This window comes from Sander lucioperca, chromosome 6 (assembly GCF_008315115.2).
Source record: "Sander lucioperca isolate FBNREF2018 chromosome 6, SLUC_FBN_1.2, whole genome shotgun sequence".
NCBI lineage: Eukaryota > Metazoa > Chordata > Actinopteri > Perciformes > Percidae > Sander > Sander lucioperca.
The window spans coordinates 35,163,720-35,178,603 of NC_050178.1; the positions used below are offsets into that span (position 1 = coordinate 35,163,720).

The window sequence follows — 14,884 nt, forward strand, 5'->3', positions numbered from 1 at the left end:
GAAGCAAATATCGATTAATAATGTTTTGAAGGAAGAATGGGCAATATTTCTACTGTTCTAAACATAATGTAAGCAAAATAGGAAATACATGTTTTTTTACAAGAGAGAAAATGCCGGGCATTTTTTCGTAGCTGAGGATTTTGGTAGTTGTCATGTCTCTGTACTGTGGAGGGAAAATAAATAAGTAGCCAGTGGAGACTGCATTATTAAAGAGAATCAAAGCAAGACAGGGACTCAAAGCAAGACAGGGAAAGTATGCAAGTTAAAGGCTTTGCAGCACTGATCAGGTAAACAAAAATAATATAACACATACATTTACACCACATGCACACAGTGAAGGAAATGCAAACAAACACATAATCCTACACAAGCAGTCTTGCAAAGGGAGGGGATTTTTCAGTGAACCTTCAGTCATTTTTGTAGAAAGTGGAAAATTACCACTGATTGTTATTTGTCATCTCCAGTCATGCTGTAGGTGCATGCAAAATGTGGACCACAATTAACTAAATGCAGTTATTTTAATACATCAAACATAAGGAATCCAAAGACTATCGGGCCACTACATTCTGAGATACCACGACAAGGGGAAATTCTGACCAGATCATGGCGCTGATAAAAAGTCAGTTGGTCACTTAACTTATTAGGAATTATCCTGGGACTATGAATATTCACACAATGGCCATCTGGTCAGTAGTTGCCAAGCTGTCCTGCTCTTGACCACAGTGTTAGATGACTGACCAATATTTTCTTGTGAACTATATTACCCCAAAAAGACAGATTTTGAAGAATTTTGAGGAAACAAAAAGGCGGAAGTTTATGATCCTTTTCTGATGAAGATGATTTTCTGACACTAAAACACAGATAGCTTCTTTTAAATTTGAGGCAAGCTGTTAAGGGGATTTTGTTGTTGAGTTTTACTGATGAGGAGTCAGACAGACAAGTTCACACAGAATGAAAAAAGACGGAATAGCAGGAACCCCTAAAACGCTTAATTAGCATTCCATTATGCCTGGCTCTGGGTAATTTCTCTTTCCTTTCTCAGCATTGTAATAAAGAATGTGTACATGCATATGTATGCACCCACACACACACACACACACACACATTTAACACATTCTATGAGCTCTGAGCTCCTCTTAATCAAATGCAGCAAAGAAAACGACTGGCTTTAGGTAAAAACCATGAACAGATGACTGATGGTGTAACAGCAAGGGACAGAGACATTAGAAGAGGGAGAAAATAAGAGGAGATGAGACGGGTAAAGATGGGGGTGGGGACTATGGGAAAAAAACATCACGGTAGTAACCATAGAAATAGATTCTCTCCCCCAATCTGAGCTCTCATCCTTTTCCCTGTCTAATCTGCTAACGTTTTTTCTTCCCTTTCTGTTGCTGCAGCTGTCATGATCCGCAGTCTCCAGGACCATTAACCTGCTAGAGCACTGCCATGGGGCTACAGAAATGAAACCCATCCTCTTGCATTCTTATCTGAGGTTAAGAAGCCAAACACTATTAGGGATAATTACAGTCCCAAAACCCATGCTATAAAAGTCAGGAGCCCATTATGCTGCACAGTAACAGAGAAAGCACAATAACAGCAGCGAGGGTGGGAGTGTGCCTATGTCTGGGGTTCCACCTCTCAGCAAACCTCATTGACACACTATGCTGCATACCAATCAGCGCCGATGGCAAGATAACACCAGCTCACATCCTCTGGTCCATTCATTTCATCTATCTATGCATCGGATCAACTATGTGTGATCCCAAAGCATAAAAAACAGGAATCAGAAGAAGAGAGCACTGGAGAACAGGGGGATCCCTCCCCTCCCTCGTTCCTTGTCTGACACAGCATAAGGCACACATTAATGACAGGGACATAACACCAACTGGCAGGGCACCACACTAGGTTACCTGAAACAGGGCTACCTGGAATTTGTTGCCTAGGTAATGAGGAGTCTAATGGCAGAACAGCAGCCCAAGGTAGCATGGGGTCTTTAATCAACAAAGGTGTGTTTGAGGTGTATGCAGGAGGTCTCTGCGTTGACTACAGGAAAAAGAGGGGTTGTCTTTGAGAAAAAAAAAAAAGCCAAACAATGCCAAGTAAACAGGTAGCACTTACTCAGTTTTGGCCAATGCTGTCAACGCTCTGCTGAAGAACCAGCCTAGAAAGGGAAGATCCTGGCCCTGGAAGCCCGCTGGCAGAGCTCCTCGCTGGGCTGCTGAGGGTGGCCGGGGGGCTGCCTGCTCCGGCTCCTCAAAATTAGAGGTGTCATCTTCAGCGTGCAATGCAGGAACGAAAGGCGGGAGAACTGCAGGGGAAAGGATGGAGTAAGAGAGGGCAAGGAAAAAAGAAGGCAGCAACGAACAAAGTAGTAAAAAAATAAATATTTAAAATAAAAAAATAAAAAACACAACAAGGAGAAAGGGCAGAGAAAGGAAGGGAGGAGGATAGGGCAGAGCTGTGGGAGCCTAGAGTGCGGTAAGTCGCGCGTTGATGCACATGCTGCCTCTCCGTCCCTCCCTCTTTCTCTTTCATACACACATGCTCACTTGCTCTCCCTCACTGCAGCAGAGCAAGCTAATCAGCTGGAGTCAAAGCTGAAGCATAAAGCTCTATCTGTGTCCAATTACCAATAAGCCAATTCTATATTTTTCTTTAAATACAAACATTTATGTATGTGATTCTCTTTTGGTTATTGTATTTGATATTTATTACTCAAAGACAATACATTAATACAGTTTAAAAAAAATCAATAAATCTTTTCTTCAACACACACACACACACACACACACACACACACACACAGGCACAAAAAGCTCCTGCATTCTAAACGCAGTATCATATTATAACTGGAAAACAGCTCAGAGTAAATGATCTGCATAGAAATGTTAGATAACTGCTTCAGAATCACAAAAAGGGGGGTTTATTCAGCTGAAGACATGAGGTGTTCAGCACAGCATAATTAACACTGATCACCTATACAGCTACACGTGTAGATTGCAGAACCTCTGTTGAGCTGCAGTTCTTTAATGTGACCATGCTTCACTGAAATTGTCCATTAATGTGAATGTTATGGGTGTGTTTTCCCATAGCTGGTCAGGTGAAAATGCCAAACTCTTTGTCATTCGGTGCAGTCTCAGATTTGATGGCAATAATGACATCCAACAAATGCAAATGCATTGCCGCCCCAGCGAGCATGTCTAGTGTTGCTAGCGTAAAAGATTTGTGCTGTGTCTGTTGAGAAGCAGATGAGTTGCAGATATTTACTCTGTCTGCCTCGCTTCTTGTCTATGCCTCCCTCCCATTCTCTTCAGGAAAGAGCTGGCCTACTGCCAATGGCGCAAAGAATCTCATTATTTTACTACCGACAACACCACTGGCAACGTGATTGTTGTTTATGTGCAACCCCACGAACAAGTACACCGATGTATATTATAAACAACATTTATATTTGACAACTAGTCATAGATCATCTGTCCAATAACGTGATTAGAGCGACACTGTGTCATTTCAAGCTAAATTGAGCATTTTCGCTGGAGAGACAGAAGAACAGAGTCTCAAGGGAGAGGAATCTCCACACCTTGTCTTAAGTGGTTCCAGTCTACACTGGAGAAGAAAGAGTGACAGTGAAGTCCCTGGAAACCCAGACGCTCTTTGGCTCCACACAGCAAGCTCTGTAGCAGGTCTACAAACTGCTTACTGGCCCGCGGCTCCTCTGGAAACTTAAGGAAACGCTGGGGGCAAAAAACATTGACAAGGATTTATTACATGACGCATAAACTGATCACGTAATACTTCAGGTAAATCAGACTGCATATTTTCACTGACTACACTGGAAATGGTAAATAGGCAGTCGACAGCAGACCATTTCAGATCAGATACCAGTGACCAATGTCGGTACCAGTCGAGATGACAGTACCTGAAAGTTGAGGATGTTGTGGATTGTCTTGGTGGAAGTACTACCAGAAAAAGGCAACCTGGCATAGATCATCTCATACGCTATGACCCCAAGGGACCACCAGTCACACTCAACCCCATAGGTGCTATGAGAGCCCCCATTAATGGATGCCAGGACCTCGGGGGAGAGGAAGTCTTGGGTCCCACCAGGGACTGTGGGAGCTGCAACCTGGAAATGCATTAATAACACAGGATGATGTCACTGTCAAGCATACTGAAGTCAATACATAGGGCAACTCTGTAAACTACCTACTGTTTTGTTAGCAGTCAGCCTGGCAGCTGATCCAAAGTCTGCCAGCTTGATGTGACCAGTCCGATCGATGAGAACGTTCTCTGGTTTGACATCTCTGTAAGTGGATAGTTAAGAAGGAATTTGATACTGCTTTTACAGAGCTGTTTGTTGCCTGAGTACTGTAATATGTCTACCGCTCTGATGATAATGGAATACATTTGTAAACTCCAGCAATGTTTTTGTATTGCATAACATCACCCTGAGTGCTACAGGTTAAATTACAATGCTACATGTCTCATGTCCAGGTTTTCCTGAATTATATGCATTTGGCTTTCCAGTGAAAACAAAAGGCAAACAAAGAATGACATTTTACGAGTTGCTTTCACACCTGAGTTGCGCGGTCTGTTTTAACCAAACCCTTGAGCGTTTTGTCAGATAGTCTGGTTCGTTTGGGGTGGCGTGAAAGCTCATTTGAACTCTGGTGCGGACAAGTATCAACTTAGGATCTCTGGCCCTACTTCCTTAATTATGTTGTTCCTTAAAGCCTTGAAACGTCAGGTCTTCATCATTGAGAGGTTGGATTCTTACCTGTGGACATAGCCCAGCTGGTGGACAGCATGAACGGCCTCTACCAGCTCAGCCAAATAGAACTGAGCCATGGACTCATCAAAATGATCCTCGTATCGGTTTAGCAGGGACGTCAGGTCACCGCCTGGCAAGTACTCCATTGCCTGAAGACACATTTGTATGCAGTCAGAAACTGGTAGTATCAAACTATGGCCGGAACTTGCAATTTGAATTAATTATATCACATGCTGTTGAAACATTTATGAATGCCTATAAATAGGCCTATATTTAGAAATAAAAACAAAGCTACAAGAGTCAGACCACGTGTGCTTAAGCTCACATCAAAGCTCTATTCAGTTTAAGCTTATAGGGTCGTTCTCCTCATTATAGATTCAGTTATGTAACACCGAATACTATTGCAGATTTGTCCGTGATACTGCAGTCAAAGGATTGGTCTTCAATAGCTAAATAAAATACACCAACAATAACTGCAACATCCTTGTGTATCTGAGATCACGGGCTAAAACGAGACATGTTTACAGTCAAAGCAACATGCCACAACATAAAAGGATATCTCATTAAGCATCTTTAATGTTTGGAAACACAAATCAACAGATCAACCTGACTCATGTTTGACTTAAGTTCTCTTTTCCGTTGTCTGCATCATGAGATGAAAGGCATTGGTCAGGTGAATTTGAGCTATATGGTGGCAGCCATACAGCCACAACAGGCGAGAGAGCCCCTGGTGCATGAATGGTCTGCGAGTCTGAATGAACGGGAGCATTCTCTAGCGTTACCTAGCAACAAGGAGACTGGGCGCCTCTCTGACACATGGATAAAGATGGATGCTTTGTATTTTCCTCCATGCTCAGTTGGGGAGCGGGGTGAGACAGAGGGGGAGTGAAAAGAGAGGAGAGGAGAAAGAATGTAGACATGCAGGGGGCATGATGGAAGGTATAAGGAGAGGGTGAGTGAAAGAAAAACAAAGGGCAGTATACAGTACACAGCTTGGCTGGACAGGAAAGGCTTTTTCCTACACCCTTAGCCAGACTATCAGGTCATCAGAGAAGATATAGATTCTTTGTGGGGTTAACAGCCTTCACGATGCTTACACTGGACGTTCTCTCTGAGGAGGAAATTGACACTGTGCTTCACAGCTGAAGCTTAGACTATTAAGAAGACACTAACATTTTGGAAATTATGCCTGGTTGCCTCCTTAACCAGAGTCAAAGGAGAAGACCATCTATTAATTCTATATCCACATTAAGTACAGATATCCAGGGGGTGTTTTGCCTATAAGTGAAACACAGGAAGCTTGGGGAAACAGTTAGCTCAGCTTGATTGTCGTATTTCTTTTTCACTTTTTTCTCAGTTGTAGATGCTGAAATGTGACATTGTGATTGTAGTTGCAATTAGCTACTTAATCCCAATTTGTGCAACAGCTAAAGGCCAAAAGACTGCAGCAGCTCAGAGGTCCTGTCCAGTGGAGTTTAGAGCCCGATAGATCGGCGGGCCGATATTATCGGCCGATATTAGGCATTTTACAAACTATCGGTATCAGCATTTATATATATAAAACACCCTTTAACCATGTTATGAGTGTTGCCGTTGCATAGTTTGTCCACCAGAGGGCGCTCTACAACGTCCCTGTTGGCAACACTCGTGTTTAACCCTTTAAGTTTCATATCTTAAGTTTGTATTTTTATACATTTTATTTATCAGAACTTTAATATAAACTTAGCACAAAAAATAAGGAAATTTGTGTTTGGTAGATTATTTCTCTGTGGTAACAATGCTTTTTGGCAATAAATCTTATACCGTTGGAAAGCCTGTTTAGTTCCCTTTCAAATGGTGCCCCATTGGTAAGGAACATGCATTTGTGGGATGAGCAGCAGCGCTGAGTATGTGGGTTGTGCCCATGAAAAATTTGCCAAATCTTCTCTGCCAATGCCAAACAGCTTATTCTGCCATTGACTCGTTTGGTGTTTGGTGAATTGGATGATTGAAGTTTGAAGAAACAAGACACTGGCAATTTAACAATGGGGTTGAGGTCAGGACTGTGTGGGATGACATCCCACAGCAGAGTGTGACCAGCATGAGGAGGAGGTGCCAGGCTGTTGTGGCTGTGTATGGTTCTTCCACACGCTACTGAGACTCCTGTTTGTGAAATGAATAAATTGTTATTGTCAATATGTCTTGTTTCTTCAAACTTCAATCATCCAATCCTCCAAACACCAAACGAGTCAATGGCAGAATAAGCTGTTTGGCATTGGCAGAGAAGATTTGGCAAATTTTTCATGGGCGCAACCCACATACTCAGCGCTGCTGCTCATCCCACAAATGCATGTTCCTTACCAATGGGGCACCAATTGAAAGGGAACTAAACAGGCTTTCTAATGGTATAAGATTTATTGCCAAAAAGCATTGTTGCCACAGAGAAATAATCTACCAAACACAAATTTCCTTACTTTTTGTGCTAAGTTTATTTTGATGTTCCTCTGTTCTGACAATAAAACAAACAAGTTTATTTTTAAACTGCTTTATCATATTATTTTAGTGAGGACTCATAAATAACTACAAATAACAAATGTTAGGGAAATCTGTGTTTTGTTACGCGTTTCTTGGTTGTTGTTTTTTTAAATATATATCGGTCGATATATGGGAATATCGGATTTTTAAATGACCAAATATTTGTATCGATATCGGCCTTTAAAATCCTCTATCGGTAGGGCTCTAGTGGAGTTGCAAGCATTGAATAATGTTAATCTGAACAAAGCCCTGGTGACTCTTGGCTGTACTGGCGGCTAGCCTGCAGGCCAACAATAACACAACAACAATTTGGTGATTATTTTTCACTTTTGAAAGAGGCTAACTATTCCCCCCCCCTGCTTCAAAGCATTTCTTCTACATACAAGTTGCTCCTTTCAATGCTCACTTCCGAACCCTTCCTGTAGCAGCTCATGCACTATTCTGACTGATCTGAACTTAATTGAAAGTCACGTTCTGGAAACCACAGCTGTGAAAGAAAGTGAAGGAAAAAAAATCTTTATATAAAAATTAGCTGTTAGCATGTTGTGCATAAAACAAGACATTGCGGTTGTAGAAGCAGATAACTTTGGAGTTATTTTTTAACAACCATAGCTGGGCCCAGTGGGTAGTTTTGGAGTTGTTGGAAGGTAGATTTCTTTAATTTTTTAAGGAGATCAACCATTTCCCCTGCTTCTACTTTTTGAGTTCAGCAAGATAAACACATCCTGACTGTTCCTCTCCTCTCACCTAACTGTGGTTTCCGTGGCAAACAAGGATATTTCCCAAATGCTGAAAGAATTTATCGAACATACATAGATTATGAAGACAGCATCAAGGAGTATAACTTTAAAATGAAGTAACTAAAAACCTATATCAATGACATACAAAATAACATTTATTTAACAGTCACCACCGGAAAGCTCAGTGGATCGTTCTATGCCACTGCTACTACACAGGTTTCAGCTCAGTTAAATAAATGTTATTAAAGATTTGGAACGATTAGGTCAACAATTTATAGAAGGTGACATTAAAAACTGCCTTTATGATATGTTACTCTGTGTAAAGAAACCACACCTAGAAAATAAGATTGTAATCTTCTACTGCAAACACTTTTAAACCATACCATGATAGGTGCTACGGTGTGTGAATTAAATGACTTCAGATCTTTTTTGGAATGGGGACCATTGCACCCCCAACTGGTTCAGTTTAGTGCAAGGGATTTATTCAGAAAACACAAAAATCTGCAGTTAAAACAGCCTCTCTGGTTGTGCCAGGGACCACAGTGGCATCATGTTTTTTTTACAGTTAGTATACTTCAGTTACTAACTGAAGTACCTTCAGACCTTCGTTATAACATAAAGGCCTGTGCTATAAAGATCCTAGGAATTCAAATGTATAATACACCCACCAAGCACTACACAGTGTGTGCTATTTGCTTGTCATATATATTACCAAATTAGTCCCCTTTGCCTTATGGCAGTTGGCAAAAGACGCTTAAAACATTCTTCTGACAAGGAGAAATGTACGTAAAATAGTAATGTCAGTACATCCTCAAGATCAGAAAAAAACATGCAGTCTCACCAGGTAGACATGTTCTTTATCCTGGAAGGCGTAGAGAAGCTGCGGGATCCAGGGACTGCTGTTTAGAGCCAAGATCCTCCGCTCCTCCTCATGAAAAACCACCTGAGAAGAATTAAAAAGGCATGCCATCAGCATGTATACGTTAAATAAATTAAACAGCAGTGCAGCACAAATTGTAATTGTGAGCAGTGTATCAGCCGCATAAACTCACCTGTCTAAAACACTGAAAAGCTACCATCTTTAAGACTTCAATGGGGTTTACATGTAATTTTAAGGAGCTCTTAATGCACATATCAAACATTTTGACACTAAGATTTCATGCCCTCCTTACCTAGCTTCAGTTCATGTTGCTAGTTTAATAAGTGGGAACTAATTTTGTCAAATTACGCAAAGCAGTCATAGGTGGCATGAACAAAACATTTCTTGGTCATTGTAGTGCTCACTTCAGATGCCTTCCTGTCACCATTCATGTACTGTTATGACTAAGATCTATTCTATTAGTCACATGGCAGAGAGCACAGCTGTGAGATAATGCCCCCAAATTTTGTTATGTTGTATTTAACCCTAGATCACCCTCCAGTGGGGCTTTGTCAGACTGCAACTTTTATGTTATTATAACATTTATTTAACAGTCACCACCGGAAAGCTCAGTGGATCGTTCTATGCCACTGCTGCTACACAGGTTTCAGCTCAGTTAAATAAATGTTATTAAAGATTTGGAACGATTAGGCCAACAATTTATACAAAAGGTGACATTAAAAACAACTGCCTTTATATGTTACTCTGTGTAAAGAAACCACACCTAGAAAATAAGATTGTAATCTTCTACTGCAAACACTTTTAAACCATACAATGGTAGGTGCTACTGTGTGTGAATTAAATGACTTCAGATCTTTTTTGGAATGGGGACCACAATTTATTATACATTTATTATAACAAATGTGTCTAAAAGTCATTCATGAACCTTTAGAACCCTTAAATCATAACTCTCACAGCAACTGAGCTTGGCTTCGGCTATTGATACTGGTTGAAAGAAATGCTCAGACAAAACAGGCCTTCATCACAGCAGACATTTTGACTAGTCACAGCAGGAAAAGCACAGATGTAACAACATTAACAATGGCTACGTGTCCGCCGTGACAGTGAGCCAGCATGCACAATACTGAGACCCTGAAACCAAAGCAGCTAAATGGAATTCCGTAATCATTAATTTTATTATTTATACCTGTGTTTTAACTACTGTGACATGTAAAAAATGTCAACTGTATAAAAGGCCTATTATGTGGTAAAGCCAGATGATTAATGTAAAAAAAAAAATGAAAACAACTTTCTATTTTCTATATTTTAGTACTGTGTTACAGTAGTTACTTACATTTTCTTGAGTCCGTAAATCTGTCTTGGCCATGACTTTCAGTGCACAAACATCCCCAGTGGCCTTCTCCCGGACTACTTGGACTTCGGCAAAGCGACCTCGACCCACCACAGCACGCACCTCAAAGTCAGAAAGACCAGGCTGCATGGCTCGCAGCTCTGAGACCACTTCAGAAACTATTTCACAAACACACAAACACAGATGTTTTTCACCCATTGTTCCTGAGAAATGAAGTGAAATAACTTTTAGGATGTAAAATTGTAAAAATACCACAAGTACAAAACCAAATTCTATTGAGATACACAGTTACAACTACATACTGTTAGTATTGGTATTAGCCTAAATAAAGGATACCTGGCTGGTACTGAAAATAGCATACCAATATTGTTTTTATGGTCTATATTTGCTAATTGTGGGATCAGAATTTTAGTGATCTCTTTTTAGGATGTCAATATATACTGTAAAAACTGTGAACTACACGTAGAAACAGAATAAAAGTATTATGGTGTTCAAAAAAAACAACAGCTCAAAAACCGTAAATAGGCATGTTTTAAAAGCTGAACCAACTAACTGATAAAATGCAGAAAGTATCAAATAATGTGATTGGAATATAGTGGATTGGCCTAAAAACAACAACAACTAACAAAGAAATAATACACGTGTAAAATCTGTGCTTACACTTATTAACAAAGTTTGCCACATGATGTATCTTCATAAGCTCTGGGGAGAAGCACTCTTGGTACAGTAGCAGCAGAGCCTCCAGAAACTCTTCCCGACCTAAAGTGCATCCTCCCTGCTTCCCACACAGGCTGACTCGGCCCTGGGGACAATACATAAACACAGGAAAAGGAAGTCAGCTACAGACAGTTACTGCGGCAGGCGGTTATAACTGTACAAAGTGTTTAAGACAATGCATATGAACAGTTAATATCATCGGGATATCTAAGCTATAAATAGCTTTACCTGAAACAGTTGGTTGAGTCGCGAGCTCCGGCTGGTGATGGGCTCCGCAGAGGACGGCAGCGTTTTCAGGCTTCCCTGACTCGCGTATTTGAACTTCAACATGGCTTCTTAACAACAGATAACCTGGGCGAATGACACATAGTAGGTCGAAGTAAAAGCAAGTAACGTTATATACTTTAATCTAACACGTTAACTGATTGTTGACATCTACGACGCTACAATGTGGTTACACAAAGACCAAGGGAAAAGCTGTCAACAAATGTCAACAATGCGTCCCTTTAGCATGCTAAGTTAACGTTGGCTAGCATTTTGCTAACTTCACTAAGAAACAAGAACGTTGGCGCGACACGCATATAACGTTAAGTGTCGTTCAGTTGTATTTACAGAGACCAAACTGTACGGTATGTGATTACTCACCAGACTGCCATGCAGATAATTATAATTTAGTTTTGAATATACACAAAAACATTGACATGCTAAAGAGCACACTGTTTTACTCTCGATAAACGTTGTTTCCGGGTCAACTTTCAAATTTTGCGCGTTCGCCGCCCACTTCTCGAGCCTGCTAAATGAAGGTGGCGTGTGATTGGACCACTGGAATATTCTGGGCGGGTCCAGCTGTTGTTTTAAACCAATGACTGATGTTTCAGAACCTGTCCCAGTTGTTCAACACAGCAAAGAACGATTCATGCAGAACGGAAGGAGGAGAAATGTATGACAATAATATAACATTAGATATAGAAGATTTATCATTTGACAGATGCAGTTACTGCAGATCTGAAATACCATCTAACTAGTTTTATATTGTATGAAACAGGCCCATTTGACTTGGGATGCTTGGGACCATAGAATGTATAAATAACTCACCATATTATTACAATCTATGCTTGGGACACACTCCAGTTATTTAGTAATGTCAAAATCAACCCATTGACATAGTTATCATACAGACTAGCATGCATCACACCACATCCATATTCCACGTTTTCTAACACTCAATTAAATGTAACAGACTTGTGGAAATCAAAAGAGAGAGAGAGAAAGAGAGATACAAATTGATACAGGCCTGCCTATCTACAATCTGCCTGAAGGCTTCTGGATCAGGTAGCTATAGTGAACTTCCCTGATGTTTGATGCCAAGTCGCATGGCCAGGCATGTTGATCAAGGGGTTCGCAGGATCAGGGGAATGCAGGGTTGCAGGATGAGCGCCTTTGACAATGAGTATGACATTTTGCTGAATGTTATGTATAAAAGATCCACCTGTAAAGCAGGAAGCTAGGCTACACACTTTTGGCCAATCTACTGATAGTCCTGAACCTTTATCACAACTGTTCTTCATTTGACATTTTGGCACTGTGACCCTTATGTATAAGACCGGTGGAGTGCTCCTTTAACCAGACCATAATTACCACAATCTTTTAAATGCTGTTTCCCAGTGTAAATTGTCACTATTGCTCCTTTTTAGCCTCATAGACATGCAGTCATTACAAACTCTGAATAAACACGTCCCTTGTATTCCTTTATGCATAATAAATAACATACAATAATTTGCAGATAACCAAAATCAGGGCCAAAACCTTTATTTCCAACAGATTTACATGGTTCATTATATTCAGTTACAGTTTTCCAAAATTGCATGGTCAGATATTCTAGACTAACAGGGGGCGTAGTGGAGAGATTGGGCACTGGCGTGTAGCCTTTAGCCTCCCCCAGTTTGGTGTAGGAGGAGCTGGAAGTGTGGTGTTATGGTTGGGGTTGAGTTTTTGATTTGGGATTGGGAGCAGGATTAGGATTGGGGTTTGGGTTGGGATTGGGAGTTGGGTCGGGGATGGGATTAGGATTAGGAGGTGTAGGAGCAGGGGCAGGGGCAATATAGCACCCTCTCTTGTGCCACTGCATGTCCCGCACACGTCGGACGGACTGGATCTGAGGTGCAGTGGCTCCCCAATCGTTCCAGTGCTTGAAATCTCCTTGCTCAAGCACATACTGGCACCCTCTGTAGCCTGGATACATGTATCCCACCCACCTTCAAAGGGAAGAGAAAGAGTAGTGTGTAACGTATCTTTAAAAGCAAAACAATTACATCTACTATACATTATATTTATCATTTGGAAGGTTACATCTTACGTTCCATTGATAGCCTTAGCACTGGCCACTCGATCCTGGAAACCATGAGCCCACAGACTGGGGACGTCATCATCAACAATCTCCATCTTTCTACCTTCAAAGCCTGTATTCTCAAACAGGTGCAGCTTATGATCTGCACTGTCCTGGAGAGAAAAACAGTAGGTTTGATCATGCTTAACAGGAAGTTACATGTGCTAATATTACACTGATAATACTGACCACTTTCAGAGGCCTGAATGAGCTCAGACTGTAGATACTCATGCAGTTGGTCCAGGCGCTCCAGCGAGGGTACTCTCCTTTCTCCAGCACAAACTGCTCTCCTGCAAAACCTGGACGCTCAAACCCCACCCATCTGAAAATATAGAGAGTATGCATTTATATAATGTAAATGCACACATTAACCCTAAACAAGGGAAACAACTAGAAAACAGGATGCAGATGCAGTAAAATTGATGGGAATTGATGAAGGGAAATTGCATTACGTACGGTCCCAACTCCACAATGACCGAGCCAATTCTCTGCGTCTTCTCCAACACATCTTTACATTCACCAGACAACTCCACCTTCTTTCCACGAAAGTTCTCAAACTCAAAAACCGCCAACTGCAAGATAGGTGGAGAGTGGGATAATGTGTGATCTGCACCCTCAGCAAAGTCCCAATGCATGGAAATTCTGACTTGTCTTAATTTCAACACGTGTACATAATGTGTGAAGTCAACGTTTTTGTTCAATTAGGTACCTTATATGTGGCTCCAGACCCTCCTTGGCCCTTCTCTGCAGGCAGCTGGTCTGGGTTTCCCTGCTGGTCTGTCATTTTGCTTCTACAAAGCACAACAATTGTTTAATGCTAGATAGATAGATAGATTTTTACTCTTAGGTTATTGAATTTATAGAGGAAAATAGTGTTTACTGCACATACTTTAAAACATGGTCACAGGAAGGACTTCAAACTGTTTCTTTTTACCAGAACTGCTTGGTTATAATTCTGCTGTTCACAAATCTAATATATCAGCAAAACATTTGCACACTTTACTTGTTTATTTTACTTAAATCCTAGTTGTGTCCATTGTATATGTAAGAATAACACAATAGTGCACACAAAAAATGCTACTTAAGCAAGCATTTGGATGCAGATAGAAGAGGGGACAGGGAGAGAGGAAAAAAGAAAGGCCTGTCGGAGATTTTTTTTACCTGGATGGCTTGTGCTTCACTGCACCACGTACAAGCCACGCTCTCCGTCTTTCCTCTTTCTTTTCTCTCTTTTCTGTCTGTCTCAGTGTGAGGGTGTGTGTGGGTGTGGAGGCCTGGCGAGCGGTCGTTGAAGGCCAGTGGGGGTATTTATGGTTTATTTCTGGCCACAGCAGCAAAAAGCCTGTTGATGCAGCAAGTCTGTCGCACCCATTGTGTCCATCACAGTGCTTCTCAATAGGCTTGCCCCTCTGCCCTTGGCACACTGGCAAATGCTGCCCAGCTCTGCCCATGCTGCCATCCTGACCATGATCCTATAGTGGGCACACGCACCGACTGCCAGCCAAGAGAATGAACAGGGATCAGT

At 41.3% G+C, this 14,884-nt stretch overlaps 2 protein-coding genes across 10 annotated transcripts in view; both read right to left on the minus strand.

Moving 5' to 3' along the window:
* Positions 1-11,777, minus strand: part of cita (citron rho-interacting serine/threonine kinase a) — a 44,231-nt gene extending 32,454 nt beyond the window's left edge. For all 9 annotated transcript variants that reach the window (XM_031276905.2, XM_031276915.2, XM_031276878.2 and 6 more), the window contains exons 1-10: positions 11,619-11,777; positions 11,202-11,324; positions 10,917-11,058; positions 10,239-10,414; positions 8,867-8,968; positions 4,778-4,920; positions 4,211-4,304; positions 3,920-4,126; positions 3,581-3,734; positions 2,119-2,308 (exon numbers count right to left, since the gene is read on the minus strand). In XM_031276905.2, coding sequence (XP_031132765.1) covers positions 2,119-2,308; positions 3,581-3,734; positions 3,920-4,126; positions 4,211-4,304; positions 4,778-4,920; positions 8,867-8,968; positions 10,239-10,414; positions 10,917-11,058; positions 11,202-11,303 — 1,310 coding nt within the window. In that variant the 5' untranslated portion in view covers positions 11,304-11,324; positions 11,619-11,777. The remainder of the gene's footprint in view (positions 1-2,118; positions 2,309-3,580; positions 3,735-3,919; positions 4,127-4,210; positions 4,305-4,777; positions 4,921-8,866; positions 8,969-10,238; positions 10,415-10,916; positions 11,059-11,201; positions 11,325-11,618) is intronic.
* Positions 11,778-12,749: 972 nt separating this feature from the next.
* LOC116034457 (beta-crystallin B3-like) lies at positions 12,750-14,825 on the minus strand. Its single transcript, XM_031277148.1, has 6 exons — positions 14,521-14,825; positions 14,069-14,150; positions 13,816-13,931; positions 13,549-13,681; positions 13,330-13,472; positions 12,750-13,228 (listed from the first exon to the last, which is right to left on the minus strand). The coding sequence occupies exons 1-6, from the start codon at positions 14,808-14,810 to the stop codon at positions 12,946-12,948; spliced, it is 1,047 nt and encodes a 348-aa protein (XP_031133008.1). The 5' UTR covers positions 14,811-14,825; the 3' UTR covers positions 12,750-12,945.
* Positions 14,826-14,884: the final 59 nt, after the last annotated feature.

Bases quoted from the DNA above. Each gene is read 5' to 3' on its own strand.
- LOC116034457 (XM_031277148.1), bottom strand. From the start codon at position 14,810: ATGGGCAGAGCTGGGCAGCATTTGCCAGTGTGCCAAGGGCAGAGGGGC. The intron at 14,151-14,520 runs GTAAAAAAAATC...TGTGCTTTGTAG, and splicing joins GTGAAGCACAAGCCATCCAG to AAGCAAAATGACAGACCAGC. The intron at 13,229-13,329 runs GTAAGATGTAAC...TTCCCTTTGAAG, and splicing joins GCTAAGGCTATCAATGGAAC to GTGGGTGGGATACATGTATC.